At 48.2% G+C, this 23,352-nt stretch overlaps 1 protein-coding gene across 1 annotated transcript in view; it reads right to left on the bottom strand.

Moving 5' to 3' along the window:
* The window catches only part of LOC132396999 (mucin-2-like), a 34,360-nt gene extending 17,858 nt beyond the window's left edge, over nucleotides 1–16,502 (bottom strand). Inside the window, exons 1-3 of the mRNA XM_059975194.1 lie at nucleotides 16,017–16,502; nucleotides 1,974–2,112; nucleotides 294–379 (exon numbers count right to left, since the gene is read on the bottom strand). Coding sequence (XP_059831177.1) covers nucleotides 294–379; nucleotides 1,974–2,112; nucleotides 16,017–16,080 — 289 coding nt within the window. The 5' untranslated portion in view covers nucleotides 16,081–16,502. The remainder of the gene's footprint in view (nucleotides 1–293; nucleotides 380–1,973; nucleotides 2,113–16,016) is intronic.
* Nucleotides 16,503–23,352: the final 6,850 nt, after the last annotated feature.

Below are 23,352 nucleotides of genomic sequence, written 5' to 3' on the forward strand. Positions count from 1 at the left end.
CTAAAATAAAATGAACACATGCTTTCAGGCTTTAGGATCTTATGCCGAACTGGAGGGAGAGGGTGAGGGACTCTCATTACGCCGGCAGTTTTACAGAGGCGGTGGGAAGCATGGAAGGGAAGTGAGACTGCGTGACAGACTCGGCTCACTGCAAATAGGAAGCTTGGAGGGCAGGGCAGCCTCAGATCTGTGCCACGTGCGTGCAAAGTCAGTGAACCCACTGCCTCCGTGTTCCAGTAAACCCTCTCCCTTTACAGACACGCACCCACAGAGGGAGGGAGGGAGGTACTTGCCTTTTCTATCGATAAACCGCCGAAGCTGCTTCACCCAGTTCTTCTGAGGATCAGCACAGACCAGTCCCAATGACTTGGTAACAAACCTGGAACAGATTCAAGGAATTGAGAAGCAGGAGGAAAAAAAGAGACTACAGAGTCTTCAAGGCAAGGGTTAGTTAGTTCCTGGCACAGACACGTTGAGTGGACAAAGCCAAGAGTGGCAAAGACGAAGGTGACTGCTGGAAGCTACTGTTACCCAACCCAGATGTACAGAGCTTAAATCTGTGCACAGTGGTCCTGGTGTGGTCTGACCCAGGGATATGGAGATGGGAACTGTGCACGGTATTCCCAGTGTGGTCTGACCCAGGGATATGGAGATGGGAACTGTGCACGGTATTCCCAGTGTGGTCTGACCCAGGGATATGGAGATGGGAACTGTGCACAGTGGTCCTGGTGTGGTCTGACCCAGGGATATGGAGATGGGAACTGTGCACGGTGTTCCCAGTGTGGTCTGACCCAGGGATATGGGGATGGGAACTGTGCACGGTGTTCCCAGTGTGGTCTGACCCAGGGATATGGAGATGGGAACTGTGCACGGTATTCCCAGTGTGGTCTGACCCAGGGATATGGAGATGGGAACTGTGCACGGTGCTCCAGTGTGGTCTGACCAAGGGATATGGAGATGGGAACTGTGCACGGTGCTCCAGTGTCGTCTGACATAGGCCAGAGCACTCAGAATAGCAGGGAGGTTATATTGTGGTTGTACAAGGCATTGGTGGGACTTCACTTGGAGTATTGTGTTGTACATTTTTGGGCACTCTGTTACAGGAAAGACATAATGAAACTAGAAGAGTGCAGAGATTTGTGAGGACTTGAGTGACTAAATTATGGTAGAAAACTTGGGAAGCTTGGGACTTTATTTCTTGGAGCTGATGGGTGGTGGGGTGGAGATACATCTCCACCAAAGGTGGCGTGAAGTGTTCCTTCCCTCTGCAAGCTTGCAAGTCACCCTTGGGTGAGGAGTAACGCCTGCATAGACACCCCCCCAACCCCAATCTGGGTCACGTGAAGCCACGGGAGCAGGTGGTGGATGGTCATACGAGCAGTGGGTGCAGATCACAAGTCCTGGTTATGTGACCCCTGACACCAGGCAGACAATCTCTACAGAGTATTGATAATGGCTGGGGTCACCCATCTTGTGAAGACACTGCCCAGAAGAAGGCAATGGCAACCCACTTCTGTAGAAAGATTAACCAAGAACGGTCTTGTTCATGGAAATACCGTGATCGCGCACATCATAGGACACGGCTGGGGAGGAAACAGAGGGGCGACCTCACCGAGGCATTTAAGATCTGGAGGGGCACAGATCGGGTGAGTATGTTCAGCCCGCTTCCAATTTGCAGGGGTCAAAAACTAGAAGGAATAAGTTTAAGATGAGAGGGGCAACCTTTTCACCCAGAGAGTGGTGCGTATATGGCAAAGGAAGTGGTTGAGGCAGGTACATTAACCATGTTTAGCTATAGGTCATGGACAGAAAAGGGTTAGAACAGGGTTGCCAAGGGCCCCTTCCACCAACCGAGGTCCAGGTCCACGGGAACCCGTGGTTTAGGCTGCACAGGGATACGATGCAAGTACGGGCAAAGTGACCCTGGACACTCCCTGGACCTGATATGCATGACTGTTTGGGGTGATACTCACAGTACTGCCCCATCTTTCTTAAGGCATCTCTCTGTTAAGGTATAACTTTTAATTTGGCAGAAGAATGCCTTCGGGATCTCTTTGTTGTATTCGGAACAGCAGGAGGAAACACGATTCGAGGCCCTGTCACCCACGATTTCTGAAAGACAAAAGTCCAAGAGAAAATGTGTCAATGCAGTCCATTTGTCTGCACACAATTCTATGATTAGCCTCCCCCCTCTCACCACTGGACCTCATTCTGGTGACTGGGATGGGGGTGGGGGAATCTCCCTTCTTCCCTTTCAGTCTGTGCAGGTCTGTAAAGTCAAGTCAAGTCACTTTTATTGTCATTTCGACCATAACTGCTGGTACAGTACACAGTAAAAATGAGACGTTTTTCAGGACCATGGTGATACATGACACAATACAAAAACTAGACTGAACTATGTAAAAAAACAACACAGAGAAAAAAGAACAACAACTACACTGGACTACAGACCTACCCAGGACTGCATAAAGTGCACAAAACAGTACAGGCATTACAATAAATAATACACAAGACAGTAAGTTGGTGTCAGTCCAGGCTCTGGGTATTGAGGAGTCTGATAGCTTGGGGGGGAAGATACTGTTACATAGTCTGGTTGTGAGAGCCCGAATGCTTCGGTGCCTTTTCCCAGACAGCAGGAGGGAGAAGAGATTGTATGAGGGGTGCGTGGGGTCCTTCATAATGCTATTTGCTTCATGGATGCAGCGTGTAGTGTAAATATCTGTAATGGCGGGAAGAGAGACCCCAGTGATCTTCTCAGCTGACCTCACTATCCACTGCAGGGTCTTGCGATCCGAGATGGTGCAACTTCCAAACCAGGCAGTGGTGCAGCTGCTCAGGATGCTCTCAATACAACCCCGTAGAATGTGATGAGGATGGGGGGTGGGAGATGGACTTTCATCAGCCTTCACAGAAAGTAGAGATGCTGCTGGGCTTTCTTTGGTGTGGAGTTGGTGTTGAGGGACCAGGTGAGATTCTCCGCCAGGTGAACACCAAGAAACTTGGTGCTCTTAATGATCTCTACCGAGGAGCCGTTGATGTTCAGCTTTCGTCCCATGGAGGCTCATAGCATGCAAACAGGCCATTCGGCCCAAGCAATCCATGGAAACCAAGATGCCCATCTAAACTAATCCCATTTGGCCCAAATCCCTCAAAACCAGGGGTTCCCAACTTTCTTAATCGCATGGACCAATACTATTAACTGAGATGTCTGGGGACCCCAGGCTGGGAACCCCCATGCTAAACCCTTCCTTATCCATGTACCTGTCCAATGTTAACGTACCTGCCTCAGCCGTTTGCCTGTATGCCCCCTTTCCTATCCCTCTACTTGTGCAAGTACTTTTTAAATTTTGCTAAGGAATCTGTCTCAACCACTTCCTCTGTTCCACATCCTCACCACCCTCTGGTTCTTATTAATTTTCTCACCTCTCAACTGAAACCTCCGCCCTTTAGGTTGTTCGAGGATTGTGTAGGAGGAGAGGTTTATATTGATCTAAGAGCAGGTTAAAAATAAAGTCAGATGAAAGGCCTGTAATGTTCTAATTCTATATTCTAAACACAGGGGTTCCCAACCTTTTTTATGCCATGGACACCTACAGAGGGGCCATTGACCCCAGTTCCAAGATGATAAGCATTCACCCTGTCCGTGCCCCCTCATGATTTTATGTACATCTATACGGTCACCCCTCAGCCTCCTTTGTGCTTGTGCAGAGAGTCAGAGAGCGTTGGCTCTGAGGGTTTCGGAGCACCTGAATCGGTCACTTCCAAGAGGACCACAACCTTCTCGAGGTTTGGAGGCTTGCGTGCCTCAATGACCCAGAGAGCGATGTTGGCTGGGGTCAGGGCTTTGTGATTCAGCTCTTGGTAGGGTCACCCGTGCCAAACAGGTCAAAGGGTAAAGGTGGTCCGCCAGTCCTCCAGGTTTGGGGGTTCGGCTCAGGGCTAACAACCCTGACTGGTAAAACAAAACTGTTATGGTAACAACAATGAAGGATCCTTCTGCATCCAAGTGTGATGGTATTCCCGAGTCTCCATCCGAGACTTCCAAGGCTGACAATAGTGAAAGTCGAAAGGAAGTTACTGACATTATGAAGGAAGCCCTGAACACCGCCAGAGATGGAGGACCTTCACTGCTGCCCCAAACGCCAGCGGTGTAACAGGCAAAAGAAAGAATAGGTTCATTGTTGTTAAATAACAGTCATTAATCAATTAGAAACATAAAAACATCAACACAATACAGGCCCTTCGGCCCACAAAGCTGTCCCAACCTTAGAAATTACCTCGAGTTGCCCACAGCCCTCTATTTTTCTGAGCACCATGTACCTGTTCAGGAGTCTCTTAAAAGACCCTATCATATCCGCCTCCACCACTGTCACCAGCAGCCCATTCTACGCGCTCACCACTCTGCGTAAAAAACTTACTCCTGATATCTCCTCTGTACCTACTTCGAAGCATCTTGAACCTGTGCCTTCTTGTGCTAGCCATTTCAGCCCTAGGGAAAAAGCCTCTGACTATCCACACGATCAATGCCTCTCATCATCTTATACACCTCTATCAGGTCACCTGTCATCCTCTGTCACTCCAAGGAGAAAGGGCTGAGTTCACTCAATGTATTCTCATAAGTCATGCTCCCCAATCCAAGCAACATCCTTGTAAATCTTCTCTGCACCCTTTCTATGGTTTCTACATCCTTCCTGTAGTGAGGCGACCAGAACTGAGCACAATACTCTAAGTGGGGTCTGACCAGGGTCCTATATAGCTGCAGCATTACCTCTCAGCTACTAAACTCAATCCCATGATTGATGAAGGACAATGTACCGTATGCCTTCTTAACCACAGTGTCAACCTGTGCAGCAGCTTTGAGTGTCCTATGGACTCAGACCCCAAGATCCCTCTGATCCTCCACAATGCCAAGAGTCTTACCATTAATACTATATTCTACCATCATATTTGACCTACCAAAATGAACCACCTCACACTTATCTGGGTTGAACTCCATCTGCCACTTCTCAGCCCAGTTTTGCATCCTATCAATGTCCTGCTGTAACCTCTGACAGCCCTCCACACTATCCACAACACCCCCAACCTTTGTGTCATCAGCAAACTTACTAACCCATCCCTCCACTTCCTCATCCAGGTCATTTATAAAAATCACGAAGAGTAGGGGTCCCAGAATAGATCCCTGAGGCACCCCACTGGTGACTGATCTCTATGCAGAATATGACCCATCTACAACCACTCTTTGCCTTCTGTGGGCAAGCCAGTCCTGGATCAGGCTTGTAAGGCACAACCTGCTTTTCACTAGGCCATGCTGACTATTCCTGATGAAGGGTCTCGGCCCGAAACGTCGACAGTGCTTCTCCTTATAGATGCTGCCGGGCCTGCTGTGTTCCACCAGCATTTTGTGTGTGTTCCTTGAATTTCCAGCATCTGCAGATTTCCTCGTGTTTGCTGACTATTCCTAATCATATTTAGAGTTCCTTTGTGTTGTTCTCACTCTTTGTACTGTGATCTCTCAGAGGTCACCTGTCACTCGGGGTCCCGGTGGATTTCAAGGGAGAGTGGGGAGCGGGGTCCCGGTGGGTTTAAAGGGAGAGTGGGGAACGGGGTCCCGGTGGGTTTCAAGGGAGAGTGGGGAACGGGGTCCCGGTGGGTTTCAAGGGAGAGTGGGGAACGGGGTCCCGGTGGGTTTAAAGGGAGAGTGGGGAACGGGGTCCCGGTGGGTTTCAAGGGAGAGTGGGGAACGGGGTCCCGGTGGGTTTCAAGGGAGAGTGGGGAACGGGGTCCCGGTGGGTTTCAAGGGAGAGTGGGGAACGGGGTCCCGGTGGGTTTCAAGGGAGAGTGGGGAACGGGGTCCCGGTGGGTTTCAAGGGAGAGTGGGGAACGGGGTCCCGGTGGGTTTCAAGGGAGAGTGGGGAACGGGGTCCCGGTGGGTTTCAAGGGAGAGTGGGGAACGGGGTCCCGGTGGGTTTCAAGGGAGAGTGGGGAACGGGGTCCCGGTGGGTTTCAAGGGAGAGTGGGGAACGGGGTCCCGGTGGGTTTCAAGGGAGAGTGGGGAACGGGGTCCCGGTGGGTTTCAAGGGAGAGTGGGGAACGGGGTCCCGGTGGGTTTCAAGGGAGAGTGGGGAACGGGGTCCCGGTGGGTTTCAAGGGAGAGTGGGGAACGGGGTCCCGGTGGGTTTCAAGGGAGAGTGGGGAACGGGGTCCCGGTGGGTTTCAAGGGAGAGTGGGGAACGGGGTCCCGGTGGGTTTCAAGGGAGAGTGGGGAACGGGGTCCCGGTGGGTTTCAAGGGAGAGTGGGGAACGGGGTCCCGGTGGGTTTCAAGGGAGAGTGGGGAACGGGGTCCCGGTGGGTTTCAAGGGAGAGTGGGGAACGGGGTCCCGGTGGGTTTCAAGGGAGAGTGGGGAACGGGGTCCCGGTGGGTTTCAAGGGAGAGTGGGGAACGGGGTCCCGGTGGGTTTCAAGGGAGAGTGGGGAACGGGGTCCCGGTGGGTTTCAAGGGAGAGTGGGGAACGGGGTCCCGGTGGGTTTCAAGGGAGAGTGGGGAACGGGGTCCCGGTGGGTTTCAAGGGAGAGTGGGGAACGGGGTCCCGGTGGGTTTCAAGGGAGAGTGGGGAACGGGGTCCCGGTGGGTTTCAAGGGAGAGTGGGGAACGGGGTCCCGGTGGGTTTCAAGGGAGAGTGGGGAACGGGGTCCCGGTGGGTTTCAAGGGAGAGTGGGGAACGGGGTCCCGGTGGGTTTCAAGGGAGAGTGGGGAACGGGGTCCCGGTGGGTTTCAAGGGAGAGTGGGGAACGGGGTCCCGGTGGGTTTAAAGGGAGAGTGGGGAACGGGGTCCCGGTGGGTTTAAAGGGAGAGTGGGGAACGGGGTCCCGGTGGGTTTAAAGGGAGAGTGGGGAACGGGGTCCCGGTGGGTTTAAAGGGAGAGTGGGGAACGGGGTCCCGGTGGGTTTAAAGGGAGAGTGGGGAACGGGGTCCCGGTGGGTTTACAGGGAGAGTGGGGAACGGGGTCCCGGTGGGTTTAAAGGGAGAGTGGGGAACGGGGTCCCGGTGGGTTTACAGGGAGAGTGGGGAACGGGGTCCCGGTGGGTTTAAAGGGAGAGTGGGGAACGGGGTCCCGGTGGGTTTAAAGGGAGAGTGGGGAACGGGGTCCCGGTGGGTTTAAAGGGAGAGTGGGGAACGGGGTCCCGGTGGGTTTAAAGGGAGAGTGGGGAACGGGGTTGAAATGATGTTTGGGTAACCATTTGACCATAAGATATAGAGTAGATTTAGGCCATTTGGCCCATCGAGTCTGCTCCGTCATTTCAATCTTTCTTTCACCCCCATCTCCTATTTTCCCCCCATATCCCTTCATGCCCAGAGCAATCAAAAATCTATCTGCCTTAAATGTACATAAATACTTGACTTCCTCAGCTGCCTGTGGCAAGGAATTGCAGAGTCACAACGGCTGAAGAAATTCTTCCTCATTTCCATTCTAAAAGAACGTCCCTCTATTTTGAAGCTGTGTCCTCTGGTCAGACTCTCCCATCATAGGAAACATTCTCTCCACATCCTCTCTATCAAGGCCTTTCACCATTTGATGGGTTTCAATGAGGTCACCCCTCATTCTTCTGAATTCGAGTGAAGACAGTCCCAGAACCGTCAACACTCTGCACGTGACAAGCTGTTCAATCCTGGAATTGGGTCATTAGGATCCTGTCTGGGGAGGCAGGACCTGTTCAAAAGTGACGGGTTGCACCCGACCCAAGGGGGACCAATAGTCCCATGGGCAGGTTTGTTAGAGCTGTTGGTGAGGGTTTAAAGTAATTTGGCGGGGGGGAGAGGAACCAGAATGAAGGGACTTAGGAAAGGGCAGATGGTAAATAAGCAAAGATAGTGTGCAGTTAGACTGTCGGAAGGGCAGGCATGAGATAGGACATAATTGCAGCCAGCAGGGTGAGTATCAGTATATTAGAGATGCAGAATCACAAAGGGTAGCAAATAAAGTATTCAAAGTATTATATCTCAGCGCTTGGAGTGTAAGAAATAAGATGAATGATCTTGTTGCACTATTACAGATGATCAGGTATGATGTAGCCATCGCTGAATCATGACTGAAGAATGGTTGTAGTGGCAACTTAATGTCCATGGTTACATGTTATATTGGGGGGATAGGAAGGTAGGCTGAGGGGGTGGTATGGCTCTGCTGGTAAAGAATGGCATCAATTCAGTAGAAAAATATGACAATGTTGGAAGATGTGGGAATCCTTGTGGGTTGAGTTAAGAAACTGCAAGGGTAAAAGGACCCTGATGGCAGTTATACACAGGCCTCCCAATAATAGCCGGGATGTGGATCACAGATTGCAACAGGAAATAGAAATGGCAAGTCAAAAGGGCAATATTATGGTAGTCATGGAAGATTTTAACATGCACTTCGATTGGGAAAATCAGGTTGAAAATTGATCTCAAGAGAGTGAGTTTGTTGAATGCCTACGAGTTGGCTTTTTAGAGCAGTTTGTTGTTGAGCCTACCAGGGGATTGGGCATTGTGTAATGAACCGGAGGCGATTAGGGAGATTAAAGTTTAAAAAAAAACCCTTAGGAGGCAGTAATCACAATATGACTGAGTTCAGCTTGAAACCTGATAGGGAGAAAGTAAAGTCTGATGTAGCAGTATTTTAGTGGAGTAAGGGAAATTACAGCGGTATGAGAGAGGAGTTGGCCAAAGTAAACTGGAAGGAGCTGCTGGCAGGGATGTCAGCAGAGCAGCAATCACTTCAGTTTCCGGGAAAAATGGGGAAGGTGCAGGATAGATGTATTCCAAAATCAAAGAAATACTCAAATGGCAAAATGGTGCAACTGTGGCTGACAAGGACAAGCAAAAGAAATGGCATACAACAACTGAAGAATTAGTGGAAAGACAGAAATTGGGAAGCTTTTAAAAACCTATAGACAGCAACTAAAAGAACCATTAAGAGGGAAAAGATGAAATATGAAAGCAAGCTCGCAAACAATATCAAAGTGGAGAGTAAAAGCTTTTTCCTAGTATGCAAAAAAATAAAAGAGATGAGAGTGGATATAGGACTGGTAGAAAATGAAGCCAGAGAAATAACAGGCAACAAGGAGGTGGCTGATGAACTAAATGAGTATTTTGCATCAGTCTTCACTGTGGAAGACACTAGCAGTGTGCCAGGTGTTGAAGGGTGTGAAGGAAGAGAGTGAGTGCAGTTACTATTATAAGAGAGAAGGTGCTCAAAAAGCTGAAAGACCTAAAGGTACTTAAGTCACCCGGACCAGATAAACTGCACCCTAGGGTTCTAAAAGAGGTAGCGGTAGAGATTGTGGAGGCATTAAAATGATCTTTCAAAAATCATTGGACTCTGGCATGGCGCAAATTCAAAATGTCACTCCACTCTTTAAGAAGGGAGAAAGCCAACAGAAAGGAAATTATAGAAGTTAGCCAGAACTCAGTGGTTGGGAAGATGCTGGAGTCAATTGTTAGGGATGAGGTTATGGAGTAGTTGGTGACACAAGACAAATTAGGACAAAGGCAGCATGGTTTCCTTCAGGGAATATCTTGCCTGACAAACCTGTGGAATTATTTGAGGAGATTTCATGTAGGATAGATAAAGGGGATGTAGTGGATGTTGTATATTTGGACTTTCAGGAGGCTTTTGACAAGGTGTCATACATGAGGCTACAAGTTATGAGCTCATTGTATTACAGGAAAGTTACTAACATGGTTAGAGCATTGGTTGATGGTAGAAGGCAGTGAGTGGGAATAAAAGGATCCTTTTCTGGTTGGCTGCCAGTGACTAGTGGTGTTCCGCAGGGGTTGGTGTTGGGACCATTTCTTTTATGCTGTATATAAATGATTTAAATGATGGAATAGATGGTTTTGTTGCCAAGTTTGAAGATGATACGAAGATTGGTGGAGAGGCAGATAGTACTGAGGAAATAGGTAGGATGCAGAAGGACTAAGACAGATTAGGAGAATGGGCAAGAAAGTGACAGATGAAATATAATGTTGGAAAATGCAAGGTCATGCACTTTGGTAGCAGAAATAAACGTGCAGTCTATTTTCTAAATGCGGAGAAAATCCAAAAATTTGTGCAGAACACCCTAAAGTTTAACTTGTAGATTGAGTCAGTGGTGGGGAAAGCAAGTGGCATGTTAGCATTCATTTCAAGAGTAAGGATGTGATGCAGAGGCTTTATAAGGCACTGGTGAGGTCTCACCTTGAGTATTGTGAATATTTTGGACTCTTCATCTGAGAAAAGATGTGCCGGCATTGGAGAGGGTTCACAGGGATGATTGCAGGAATGAGTTATCGTACAAGGAATGTTTGATAGCTCTGGGACTGTGTTTGCTGGAATTTAGAAGGATGAGGGAGGATCTCATTGAAAAGTCTGCAGAGTAGATGTGGAAAGGATGTTTCCCATGATGGGGGTCTAGGTCTCAGGATAGAAGGGTGCACAATTAAAACAGAAATGCAGAGAAATTTCTTTAGGCAGACGGTGGTAAATTTGTGGAATTTATTACCACAGGCAGCTGTGGAGGTCAGGTTGTTGGTTGTATATGAGGCAGAGATTGATAGGTTCTTGGTTGAACGTGGCATCAAAAGTTACGTGGAGAGGGCCGGGATTGGGGCTGAGGAGGGTAAAAAAGGATCAGCCATGATTGAATGGCGGAGCAGACTCGATGGGCCAAATAGCCTATCTCTGCTCCAGTCTTATGAAATTATCTTATTGAACCTCCTTTAAACCTTCTCCATCTTCAGCACATCCTTTCTAAGATAAGGGGTCCAAAGCTACTCACAATACTCCAAGTGAGGCCTCACCAGTGCTTTACAAAGTCTCATCACATGTAGCCTTCATGTAGTCGTCCTCTTGAAATGAATCCTAACATTGTATTTGGCTTCATCACCACAGACTCAACCTGCAAATTAACCTTTAGGGAATCCTGCAAAAGGACTCCTTTGCACCTCAGTGCTTTGTATTTTCTGTCCATTTAGAAAATAGTACATTTCTTCTACCATATACTTCCCGACACTGTATTCAGTCTGCCATTTCTTTGCCCGTGCTTCTGTAGCCTCTCTAATTCCTGAAAACTACCTGCCCCTCCACCCATCTTCTTATCGTTTGCAAACTGCAACAAACTCATCAATTCCATCATCCAAATCATTGTCATATAACGTAAATATAATCAGTGCCAACACTGATCCCTGTGGAACACCACTAGTCACTGGCAGCCACACAGAAAAGGCTCACTTTATTCCCACTCCACCTCCTGCCAATCAGCCTCTGCTTTATCCATGCTAGAATCTTCCCTGTAATACCATGGGCTCGTAGCTTGTGAAGCAGCCTCATGCATGGCACCTTATCGAAGGCCTTCTGAAAATCCAAATGCACAACATCAATCAATTCTCCTTTGTCTATCCTGCTTGTTATATCTTCAAAGAATTTCAACAGATTTTCAGGCAAGATTTCCCTTGAAGAAACTTTGCTGACTACAGCCTATTTTATCATGTGCCTCCAAGTACCCTGAGACCTCATCTACAATAATCGACTCATCCCATCCACTGTGATCAGACTAACTGGCTTTCTTCTGCCTCTCTCCCTTCTTGAAGAATGGAGTGACATTTGCAATTTTCCAGTCTTCTGGAACCATTCCAGAATCGAGTGATTCTTGAAAGATCATTACTAATGCCTCCACGGTCTCTTCAGCCATCTTTTTCAGAACTCGGGAGACACCATCTAGTCCAGATGACTGATCTACCTTCAGACCTCTCAGTTTCCAAAGAGCCTGCTCTGTAGTTATGGTAACTTCATGCCCCTGACACCTGGAACTTATTCAGTTCTTCTGCCATTTCATTGTTCCCTGCCTACTACCTTTCCAGCATTGTTTTCCACTGATATTCACTCTCACCTCTCTTTTACACTTTATATATCTGAAAAAGTTTGTGGTATCCTCTTTAATATTATTGGCTAGCTGACTTTCATATTCTTAACCTTTTTAATGACTTTTTAGTTGCCTTCTGTTGGATTTTAAAAACTTCCCACTCATCTTTGCTCTATTACATGCCCTCTCTTTGGCTTTGGGTTTTCTTGTTAGCCAGGGTTGCGCACCTTTCCTTTAAAATGTCTCTCCCTCTTTGCGAGATATATATCCTGTGCCTTCCAAATTGCTTCCAGAAATTCCAGCTGTTGCTGCTCTGCCGCCATCCCTGCCCGTGTTACCTACCAGTCAGTGCTGGCCGACACTTCTCTCATGTCTCTGTAATTTCCTTTACTCTACTCATACCTCCGACTTTAGATTTCAGGGTGAATTCACTTTCCCCTGAGGGTTCTTAAGCACTCTAATCAATTCTGGTTCATTGCACAACACCCAACCCAGAATAGCTAATCCTCAAGTGGGCTCAACCATGAGTTGCTCTGAAATCCTATCTCTTAGAAATTCCCCCTCCTGTATTCCAGTACCAACCCAGTTTTCCCAATCCACCTGCAAACTGAAGTCCCCCATGACCATTGTAACATTGGTCTTTTCGGATGTATTTTCCATCTCCTGTTGTAATTTGTAGACCACACTCTTACTACTGATTGGGGTCTGTATACAATTCCCATCAGGTCTTTTTACCCTTGCAGTTCCTTAGCTCTATCCACAATGATTCAATACCTTCTGACCCTATCTTTCTAATGATTTGATTTCATTTTTTACCAACAGAGCAACGCTGTCCCTTTTATCCGTTTGCCTGTCCTTTTGATATAACGTGTACCCTTGGACATTAAGCTCCCGTCTATAATCTTTCAGACACGATTCAGTGATGCCGACAACACCATACCTGCCAATCTGTAACTGTGCTGCAAATTCATCTACTTTAATTCCATACACTGCGCACATTCAACACCCTCCATCCTGTATTCACTCTTTTTGATTTTGTTGCATCTTGTTTAACCTTTTGATTCCCAATTTTGTCTGAGGTCTTACCAACATTTGTCTCCACAATCTGTTCTGGCACTCTCGTTCCCATCACCCTGCAAGTCCAGTTTAAACCCCACCGTGCAGTCTTAAGAAACCTTGCTGCCAGGATATTAGTTCCCCTCCAGTTCAGGTACAAACAGTCCCATCTGTACAGGTCCCACCTTCCCTGGAAGAGAACCCAGTGATCCAAAAATCTTGTACCCTCCCTCCCACATCAACTCCTTAGCCACATATTAAGCTGTATAATCTTCATAGTTCTGACCACACTAGCATGGGGGCACGGGTAGCAATCCTGAGGTCACAACCCTGGAGGTCCTGCCCTTGTAACTTAGCACGTAACTTCCTATGCAGAACCTCGTCACTCATCCTCCCCGTGTCATTGGCACGTGGACCATGACTTCCGGCTGTTCACCCTCCCGCTTAATAATGCCGAGTACTCGATCTGAGATAACCTGGATCCACCAGGGAGGCATCATACCGTCCGAGAATTTCGTTCTTGCCCACGGAACCTCCTGTTCTTTCCCCTAACTAAGGGATCCCCCATCATTACAATGTGCCCCTTCTCCCCTCTTCCCTTCTGAGTCACAGAGGTAGCCTCTGTGCCAGAGACCCGACCACTATGACTTTCCTCTGTTAGGTCAGCCCCCGAAAGCATCCAGTGGTACACCGCTGTTGAGGGAGATGGTCACCGGGTTCTCAAGCCCTTTCCCCTTCCTGACCATCACCCAGTTTCCTGTGTCCTACACCTTGGGTGTAACTACCTCTCCATCTGCCCTGTCTATCACCCTTCAGCCTCCCGAATGATCCAGAGTTCATCCATCCGGTTCCAGCTCCATCTCCGTAACGCGGTGTGTTAGAAGCTGCAGATGGATGCACTCCTCGCACTGGTGGTCGTCAGGGACGCTGGAGGTCGTTCTGAATTCCCACATCCCGCAAGAGGGGCATTCCACTACCCCGCCCGAAACCGGGTCTCGGTGACCCAAATGTCGAACCATCAGGATTTCATAACTCCCAAGAAACTTAAGAGAAACTTAAAGTATGTTTTTCTTTGCTTCATTTATCTGATACGGTCCCTCAGAATTTCCCAGCCTTCAACAAGTCTGTTGCAAAGACGCAGGCTACCGGAGCACTCAACGAATGAGTAAGTTGCGCCGCCAACTCGAGACCGCATGGGCATCTGTCCAGCTGTGGACCACAAGGCGACATCTGCCCTAAAACCTCGTCCCGACCCCATGCGACCTCCTCCACCGCCGCCTGTTCCCAGCTTCCGGACACTGTGTGGGCTTGGAGAGAGGGGGGTTAATCCCAGTTTGCGAGCAGTAATTTGTTGTTTGCGTTATCTCTGTTCCAACAAAAATCCCTGGGGAGTCTTCTCCGAAAAAAAATCAAATTCAGATTTAACGAAGCAAATACCCAAGAGAAATTTAAGGCCACATGTATCTGGCCAAAAAGTTAACCAGGGAGGTATAACCCATTGTAGCCTATCTTTGCTCTGCACGCTCTGTCAAAGTTAATTTATCATCAAAGTACGAGATTCGTGTCTTGCTGGCATTCACAGTAGAAGAGAGAATTGCAATCCAGTCAATGATGTGTAGTGGCTAACGGTACAGGCAAGCTGTCTTCGATTCCCGGCGCTACCTGCACGTTCTCCCTGTGACTGCGCGCGTTTCCTCCCACAGTCCGAAGATGTACCGGTTGGTAGGTGGATTGGTCATTGTAAATTGTCCCGTGACTCGGCGGGGGTTAAATCACGGGTTGCTGTGCATGGCCTATTCTGTGCTCTATCTCAATAAATATTGTGAGTGTGTTTTTTTTTAAACAACGCACAATTGCATACTGACAGGACCATAAGACATAGGAGCAGAATTAGGCCATTTGGCCCACCGAGTCTGTTCCGCCATTCATTCCCATGGCTGTTACTTTTTTCCATCTCTTCCCCAATCCCACTCCCCGACCTTCTCTCCGTAACCTTTGATGCCGTGTCCAATCAAGAAACTATCAATCTCTGCCTTAAATACACCCAATGACCTGGCCTCCACAGATGCCAGTGGCAACAAATTCCACAAATTCATCACTCTTTGGCCAAAGAAATTTCTCCCACATCTCTGTTTTGAAAGGGCACCCCTCTACCCTGAGGCTGTGCCCTCTTGTCCTAGACTCTCCCACCGTGGGAAACATCCTTTCCACATCTACTCTGTCTAAGCCTTTCAACATTCGAAAGGTTTCAAGACTAACCACCAACATGCAAAAAAAAAACTGTATGGAATGCGGAAAGGAAAGATATAAAGCTGAACGTGAACTGTGGAACCTTAGCGAATCTGTCGCTTGTGGGATCAGTTCAGTTCAGTGGTGAGTGAAGTTATCCACGCTGGTTCAGGAGTTGATGGTTGTAGGGTAATAAATGTTCCTGAACCTGGCGGTGTGGGAGCTCCTGCCCGACATCTCCTCTCACGTACAGAATGTTGGGAATCTTCTTTCCAGTTGTTCCTGCAAATTATCCCGCTGTAATACCCAGCCAGGTCGTCGCCGAAAGTTACTCACTCGGTTGTTCCGCCGGGGCAGCCGGGTCCTGCCTCCCTCCCCGTGTAACCCCTCACAGACCCCCGCCCCCACCAACACCAATTACACACACACACACCCGAATTCCTCCATTACGCGCCCTGTCGTATATGATGTGGGCGATCACGGTGTTTCACCGTCATTGTTCTTGGCAAATTTTTCTACGGAAGTGGTTTGCCAATGCCTTCTTCTGGACAGTGTCTTGACAAGACAGGTGACCCCAGACATTACCAATACTCTTCAGAGATTGTCTGTCAATGGTCACATAACCAGGACTTGTGATCGGCACCTTTTGCTCATGTGACCATCCACCTCCTGATACTGTGGATTCACCTGACCCTGATTGGGGGTCTGAGCAGGTGCTACACCTCCCCCAAGGGTGACCTGCAGGCTAGCGGATGGAAGGAGCACCTTACACCTCGTTTGGCAGAGACGCATCTCCCCCCAGCCACTCAACTCCCCCACACGGGCTCGCTCAATCACAGCGCCGGAGGGCACTCACCGACTGCGATGGCCAGAAGGTGCAGAGCGACGGCTGTCCGCAATTGCAGGCCACACCTGCCCATTCCCCCGGTCAGCTCCTCTCAAACACACTGAAAAGTTTCACGACTCCCCAAGTACAGTCGTTCGACAGAGAGCGCGGGGAAATCGCAACAAGGTTTTATATCATCGAATGGATAAGGAAGTATTACGCTGCTCCATTAGAATGCGGGGCTTTCTCAGCGACACGGACTTCTTAAAGGGGAATGTACAGTCCCGGCCGGCTGTTCCCATCCACAGATGCTGCCTGACCCGCTGAGCTCCTCGGGCACAATGTGTGGGTTACAGAACTCAGACTAGCCGAGAGTGCAGATCACACGTCCTCAGCCCGCAGACCGTGAGAACTCTGCGTTGCATTTTTGGGATATGGACGCGTGTGGTTCTGGCTGAAAATCTTGCCTCTCTTTACCATAAGGACACGTCTCCGTATCTTTAAAATACAGGCAACGCCGCATATTCCATCGGGGTAGCTTCCAACCTGATGGCTTGAACACTGATTTCTCCAGCTTCTGGGCATTCCTGCTCATCCCTCTACTCTCATTTTCTACTCCTCATTCTGGTTCCCCTCTCACCCTTTCGCTCCTCCTCTCCTGCCCCATCACCTCTGTCTTTCCCCTCCTTCCCTTTCCATGTTCTCCAATCAAATCCCTTCTGCTACAGCCACCACCCTTCCTCGGTTCCCCACTCTCATCTTTTGCCTCCACTCACCTGCCTACCACCTCCTCCTTCCCCTTCTCCTCTGGTCCACTCTCCTCCCCTACCAATTCCTTTTTCTCCAGCCCTTGACTTTTCCCACCCACCCGGTTTCACCCAGCTGAGGTGGGCAGAGAGGCGAGAGAAGCTCAAGGTGGTAGGTGAGGGAAGGGATGAAGTCAAGAGCTGGGGAGTTGATTGGGGGAAGAGTCAGGAGGCCATGGAAGAAAGAACAAGGGGGAGGAGCACCAGAGGGATGGGTGGACAAGGAGAGAGAGGGAAAGGTGGGTGGGGAATGATGAAGGAGAGGGAGGTGGGGGCATTACTGGAAGTTCAAGAGATGGGTATATTCTGCCTGGGCAGCCTCCAACCTGATGGCCTGAACATTGATTTCTCAAACTTCTGGTAATGCTCCCCACCCCCACCCTCCTCACCATTTCTCATCCCCTTTCCCCTCTCTCACCTCACCTCCTTGCACGCCCGTCACCTTCCTCTGGTGATCTTCCCCCTTTATCCTCCTTCCACGGCCTCCCGTCTCTTTCACCAATCCCCAGTTCTTTACCTCATCCCTCCCCCGCCAGGTTTCACCTCTCACCTTATGTTTCTCTCTCCTCTCCCCCCACCTTTAAAATCTACTCCTCAGCTTTTTTTCTCCAGTCCAGGTGAAGGGTCAACCGAACTCTTTTCCTGGATGCTGCCTGTGTTGCCTGGATTTCCAGCCGCTGCAGATTTTGTCCTGTTTGTGATTGGCTGCACCGATTACCTGCCAGACAGCCTCTTTCCCCTCTCTACACCTTGTTATTCTGTTATCTTCCCCCTTCCTTCTCAGCCCTGAAGAAGAGTCTCCGTGGGAAACGTCAACTGTTTATTCATTTCCACAGATGCTGCCTGACCTGCTGAGTTCCTCCAACATTTTGTTTGTGTTGCCTTGGACTTCCAGCATCTGCAGAACTTCTTATATTTATGAACCCTTTGCCTCTTCCACCTCTCACCTCCTAGATTCTCAATTCATTCCTCCCTCCTCCACTCACACACTTTGCCCCTCGGCTGGTATCACCTATCATTGCCAGATTTCACTCCTTCCTATACCGCCACCACCTTCATCTTCCAGCTTCTTTCCCTTTCCTTTCCAGTCCTGATGAAGGGTCTCTGCTCAAAATCTCACCTGGTTACTCCACTCCAGGGTTGCTGTCTGATCTGCTGAGTCCCTCCACCATTCTGTGCGTGTTTCCTTAAAGTGGGACCTGGACCTGGGGGATGTGCAATGAAGGGTTGAACATCGGAGAAAATTGACCTTCCCCTCTATGGCACTTTTCCAGACTCCAGGAATAGAACTATAACTGACTGGGTAGGATATGGCTAATACATTCCAATCATGCCGGAAAAAATTCCAGAAGATGGAATGTTATGAAGAATTTGTGGGAGGTGTTGGTAGGGCCAATTTGGAGTATTCTATGATGTTTTGATTGCCTACCCACAGGAAAGATGTAAATAAGATTGAAAGAGGACAGAGAAAATGTCCAAGAATGTTGCCGGGTCTGGAGGACCTGAGTGATAAGATTGAATAGGTCCGGACTGTATTCTCTGGAACGTAGAAGATGGAGGGGAGATTTGATAGAGGTATGGAAAATTATGAGGCGTCTAGACAGGGTAAATGCTAGCAGGCTTTTCCCATGGAGGTTGGGTGGCACAACAACTAGAGGTCATGGGTTAAGGGTGAAAGGTGAGAAGTTTAAGGGGGAGCATGAGGAGGAACTTCTTCACTCAGGGGGTGGTGAGAGTGTGGAATGAGCAGCCAGGGCAAGTAGTGGATGCAATTTCAATGTTTAATGGAAGTTTGGAAAGGTTCATGCCTAGGAGGGATATGGTCCTGACGCAAATAAAATGGCTTGGTGTGGACTAGATGGGCTGAAAGGCCTGTTTATGTGCTGTAGTTTTCTATAACTCCATGATAAACCTGATTCTGATATGGGTTTCTTTTGTAGACTGTAAGTGGGCAGGGGATAACGAGAGAGGAATCATTTTAGGAAAAGGGGATGGGAGAGGGGAGTGAGCAGGAAGCACCAGAGAAACGTAGAAAACCTACAGATCAATACAGACCCTTTGGCTCACAAAGCTGTGCCGAACATGTCCCTACATTAGAACTACCTAGGCTTTACCCACAGTCCTCTATTTTTCTAAGCTCCATGTAGCCATTCAGGCGTCTCTTAAAAGATCCTATCGTTTCAGCCTCCACCACCGTTGCCGGCAGCCCATTCCACACACTCACCATTCTCTGAGTAAAAAATGTAATCCTGATATCTCCTCTGTACCTACTTCCAAGCACCTTAAAACTGTGTCCTCTCATGCCAGCCATTTCAGCCCTGGGAAAAAGCCTCTGACTATCCACACGATCAATACCTCTCATCATCTTGTACACCTCTATCAGGTCACCTCTCATCCTCCATCACTCCAAGGAGAAAAGGCCGAGTTCACTCAACCTATTCTCATAAGGCATGCTCCCCGATCCAGGCAAGATCCTTGTAAATCTCCTCTGCACCCTTTCTATGGTTTCCACATCCTTCCTGAGGTGAGGCAAACAGAATTGAGCACAGTACTCCAAGTGGGGTGTGAGCAGGGTACAATGTAGCTGCAACATTACCTCTCAGCTCCTAACCTCAATCCATGATTGATGAAGGTCAATGCACTGTATGCCTTCTTAACCACAGAGTCAACCTGCACAGCAGCTTTGAGTGTCTTATGGACTTGGACCCCAAGATCCCTCTGATCCTCCACACTGCCAAGAGTCTTACCATTAATACTATATTCTGCCATCATATTTGACCTACAAAATGAACCACCTCACACTTATCCGGGTTGAACTTCTCAGCCCAGTTTTGCATCCTATCAATGTCCCGTTGTAACCTCTGACAGCCCTCCACACTATCCACAATACCTCCAACCTTTGTGTCATCAGCAAACTTACTAACCCATCCCTCCACTTCCTCATCCAGATCATTTATAAAAATCACAAAGAGTAAGGGTCCCAGAACAGATCCCTGAGGCACACCACTGGTCACCGACCTCTATGTAGAATATGACCAGTCTACAATCACTCTTTGCCTTCTGTGGGCAAGCCAGTTCTGGATCCACAAAGCAATGTCCCCTTGGATCCCATGCCTCCTTACTTTCTCAATAAGCCTTGCATGGTGTACCTTGTCAAATGCCTTTCTAAAATCCATACATCTGAAGTATGTTATATCTACAGCTCTACCTTCACCAGTGTGTTTAGTTACATTCCCAAAAAATTCAATCAGGCTCGTAAGGCTGCCTTTTACAAAGCCATGCTGACTATTCCTAATCATGTACCTCTCCAAATGTTCATAAATCCTGCCTCTCAGAATCTTCTCCATCAACTTACCAACCACTGAGGTAAGACTCACCGGTCTATAATTTCCTGGGCTATCCCTACTCCCTTTCTTGAATTGGGGAACAACATCCGCAACACTCCAATCCTCCAGGTCCTCTCATGTCCTCATTGATGATGCAAAGATCATCGCCAGAGACTCAGCAATCTCCTCCCTCACTTCCCACAGTAGCCTGGGGTACATTCCGTCTGGTCCTGGTGGCTTACCCATCTTGATACTTTCCAAAAGCTCCAGCACATCCTCTTCTTTAATATCTACATGCTGAAGCTTTCCAGTCCACTGCAAGTCATCCCTACAATTGCCAAGATCCTTTTCCATAGTGAGTACTGAAGCAAAGTATTCATTAAGTACCTCCTCTATTTCCTTTAGTTCCATACACACTATTCCAGTCACACTTGATTTGTCCTATTCTTTCATGTCTTATCCTCTTGCTCTTCACATACTTGTAGAATGCCTTGGGGTTTTCCTTAATCCTGTCTGCCAAGGGCCCCTCATGGCCCCTTCTGGCTCTCCTAATTTCATTCTTAAGCTCCTTCCTGTTAGCCTTATAATCTTCTAGATCTCTATCATTACCTAGCTTTTTGACCCTTTTGTAAGCTTTTATTTTCTTCTTTACTAGATTTACAATAGCCTTTGTACACTACCCTACCATCCTTTTCCTGTCTCAGTGGAACGTAGCTATTCAGAACCCCACACAAATATCCCCTGGACATTTGCCACATTTCTTCTGTACATTTCCCTGAGAACATCTGTTCCCAATTTATGCTTCCAAGTTCCTGCTTGATAGCCTCATATTTCCCCTTACTCCAATTAAACATTTCCCCAACTTGTCTGTTCCTATCCCTCTCCAATGCTATGGTATTCTGTAATGATCTATAACCCAATTGTTGGAATCAAATGACCTTGCCTGGTATCTCAGGGCTGGGTGTGTCAACATCCTCACCGCCCCCACTCTGGCACACCTCCTCTTCTACTAGTTCCACAGCCCACCCATGGTGCTCCACCCTCACCGTTTCCAACACCCTTTGCTCTCACCAGATTTACAATCTCGCTCTCCGCTGACAAATACACACCTGAGCTATATGAATGTGCCTAAGACTTTTGCACAGTATTGTATGAGCAGCATTTGATTGCTCTTGGCCTGTTCTTGCTGGAGTTTAGAAGTATGAGGAGGGTCCTACTGAATACTGAAGGGCTTAGTACAGTGAACATGGAGAGGATGTTTCCAATAGTGGGCGAGTCTAGGGCAAGAGGGCACATCCTCAGGATAGAGGGACGTCCATTTAGAACGGAGATGAAGAGGAATTTGTTTAGCCAAATTAGAGTGGTGAGTCTGTAATGTTGTTAATGTATCAACCTCAATCACTTCCTCTGCCAGCTTATACCACAGCCTCACTACCCTCTAGGTGGAGAATTTGACCAGCAACTGCCTTTCAAATCTTTCCCTTCTCACCTTAAAACAATGCCCTCTAGGTCTTGGTTCTCCAATCACCTTATCTATGATCTTAGATGCCTCTGGAAAGTCTCCTATGGTCGAAGGAATAAAATCTTACCCTGACAACACAGCTTAGAGACAAGGTTCAAGAATGACATTTGTTTCTTGTACAATTGGCCCAGCCCCAGTCACTACTTCAGTATAGTAACACAATTGCCACTTTGATTTCCTTGCATTAAAATTGACTTTTTGTTCAAAGTAAATTTATTATCAAAATACATATATGTCACCATATACAATCCTCAGATTCGTTTTCTTGCGGGCATACTCAATAAATCCATAATAGAATCAATGGGAGGCCACCCAACTTGGGCATCAACCAGAGCGCAGAAGACAATAAACTGTGCAAATACAGAAATAAGAAGCAATAATAATAAATAAATACTGAGAACGTGAGATGAAGAGTCCTTGAAAGTGAGTCCATAGGTTGTGGGAGCATTTCAATGATGGGGCAAGTGAAGCTGAGAAAAGTTATTCCCTCTGGTTCAAGAGCCTAAAGGTTTGGGGGTAATGACTGTTCCTGAACCTGGTGGTGTGAGTCTTGAGGCTCCTGTACCTTTGACCTGATGACAGCAGCGAGAAGAGATCATGTCCTGGGTGATGGGGTCCCTGATGATGGGTGCTGCTTCTCTGGGAGTGTTTCCTGTAGATGTGCTCAAGTATTTCTCCTTGTAAGAACTGTGTGTAATTTTTTTGTTTTAATTTATGTTTTTTTCTTGTGAATGGAGCTCATGTGATACTATGTGGCTGTGATTCACTGCGCTATGCGTACATAGTCTTGTGCAGAAGCCTTAGGTCCCACACCACCAGCTTCAGTAACAGTGACTGAACTGAGGATACAGATGAATACCCTACAACCACCCAGCTCCTGAACTGGTGTGGATAACTTCATCCACCACTAAGCAGAGATCTTGAGATCCAAGTCCGTGGCTATACGGGTCGAGAAGGTGGCTAAGAAGGCTTATGGAATGTTTGCTTTTATTAGTCGAGGCATTGAGGTCAAAAGACAGGAGGTTATGCTGCAATTTTATCAAACTGTGGTTAGACCACAACTGGAGTATAGTTCTGGTTGCCCCACTATAGGGGATGTCGAGGCTTTGGAGAGGGTGCAGAAGTGGTCGCTGCCTGGTTTAGAGGGTGTGTGCTACCGTGGGAGGCTTGTTTCCTTGGGTTGTTTTCTCTGGAGCGTCAGAGGCTGAGGGAGATCTGATAGAGGTTTACAAGATTAGGAGCGGCGTAGATAGAGTGGACAGGGAGTATCTGTTTCTCAGGGTTGAGAAGTCTAATAGCAGAGGGCATGCACTGAAGGTGAGAGGGCACTTTTGCGCAGTACTGTATTTGTTAACGTGCAGGCAAGAGCGAGTAGTAAAGGAACGGTGAGGGTGGAGGGCTGGAGGAGTGTTGCGCAGAGAAGCAGTGCCAGTGGTGAGTGCAGACAGACCCAGCCCTGAGACACGATTTGATTCCAAGCCATTGGTTTATTGATCATTACAGAATGTCTCTCTGGTGCTTCCCGCTCCCTCCCCTCTCCCTTCTGCTTTTCCCAACCGTGATTCCCCTCCCCCTGCCCCCTTCCCACTCTCAGTCCACAATAGAGACCCAGATCAGAATCGGGTTTATCAGCGCTCATGTCATAAAATGCGTTTTTTTTGTGTGTGGCCACAGTCCAACACAATACAGTAAACTACTACAGCTCTGTGCAA

The sequence above is a fragment of the Hypanus sabinus genome, chromosome 7 (genome assembly GCF_030144855.1).
Source record: "Hypanus sabinus isolate sHypSab1 chromosome 7, sHypSab1.hap1, whole genome shotgun sequence".
NCBI lineage: Eukaryota > Metazoa > Chordata > Chondrichthyes > Myliobatiformes > Dasyatidae > Hypanus > Hypanus sabinus.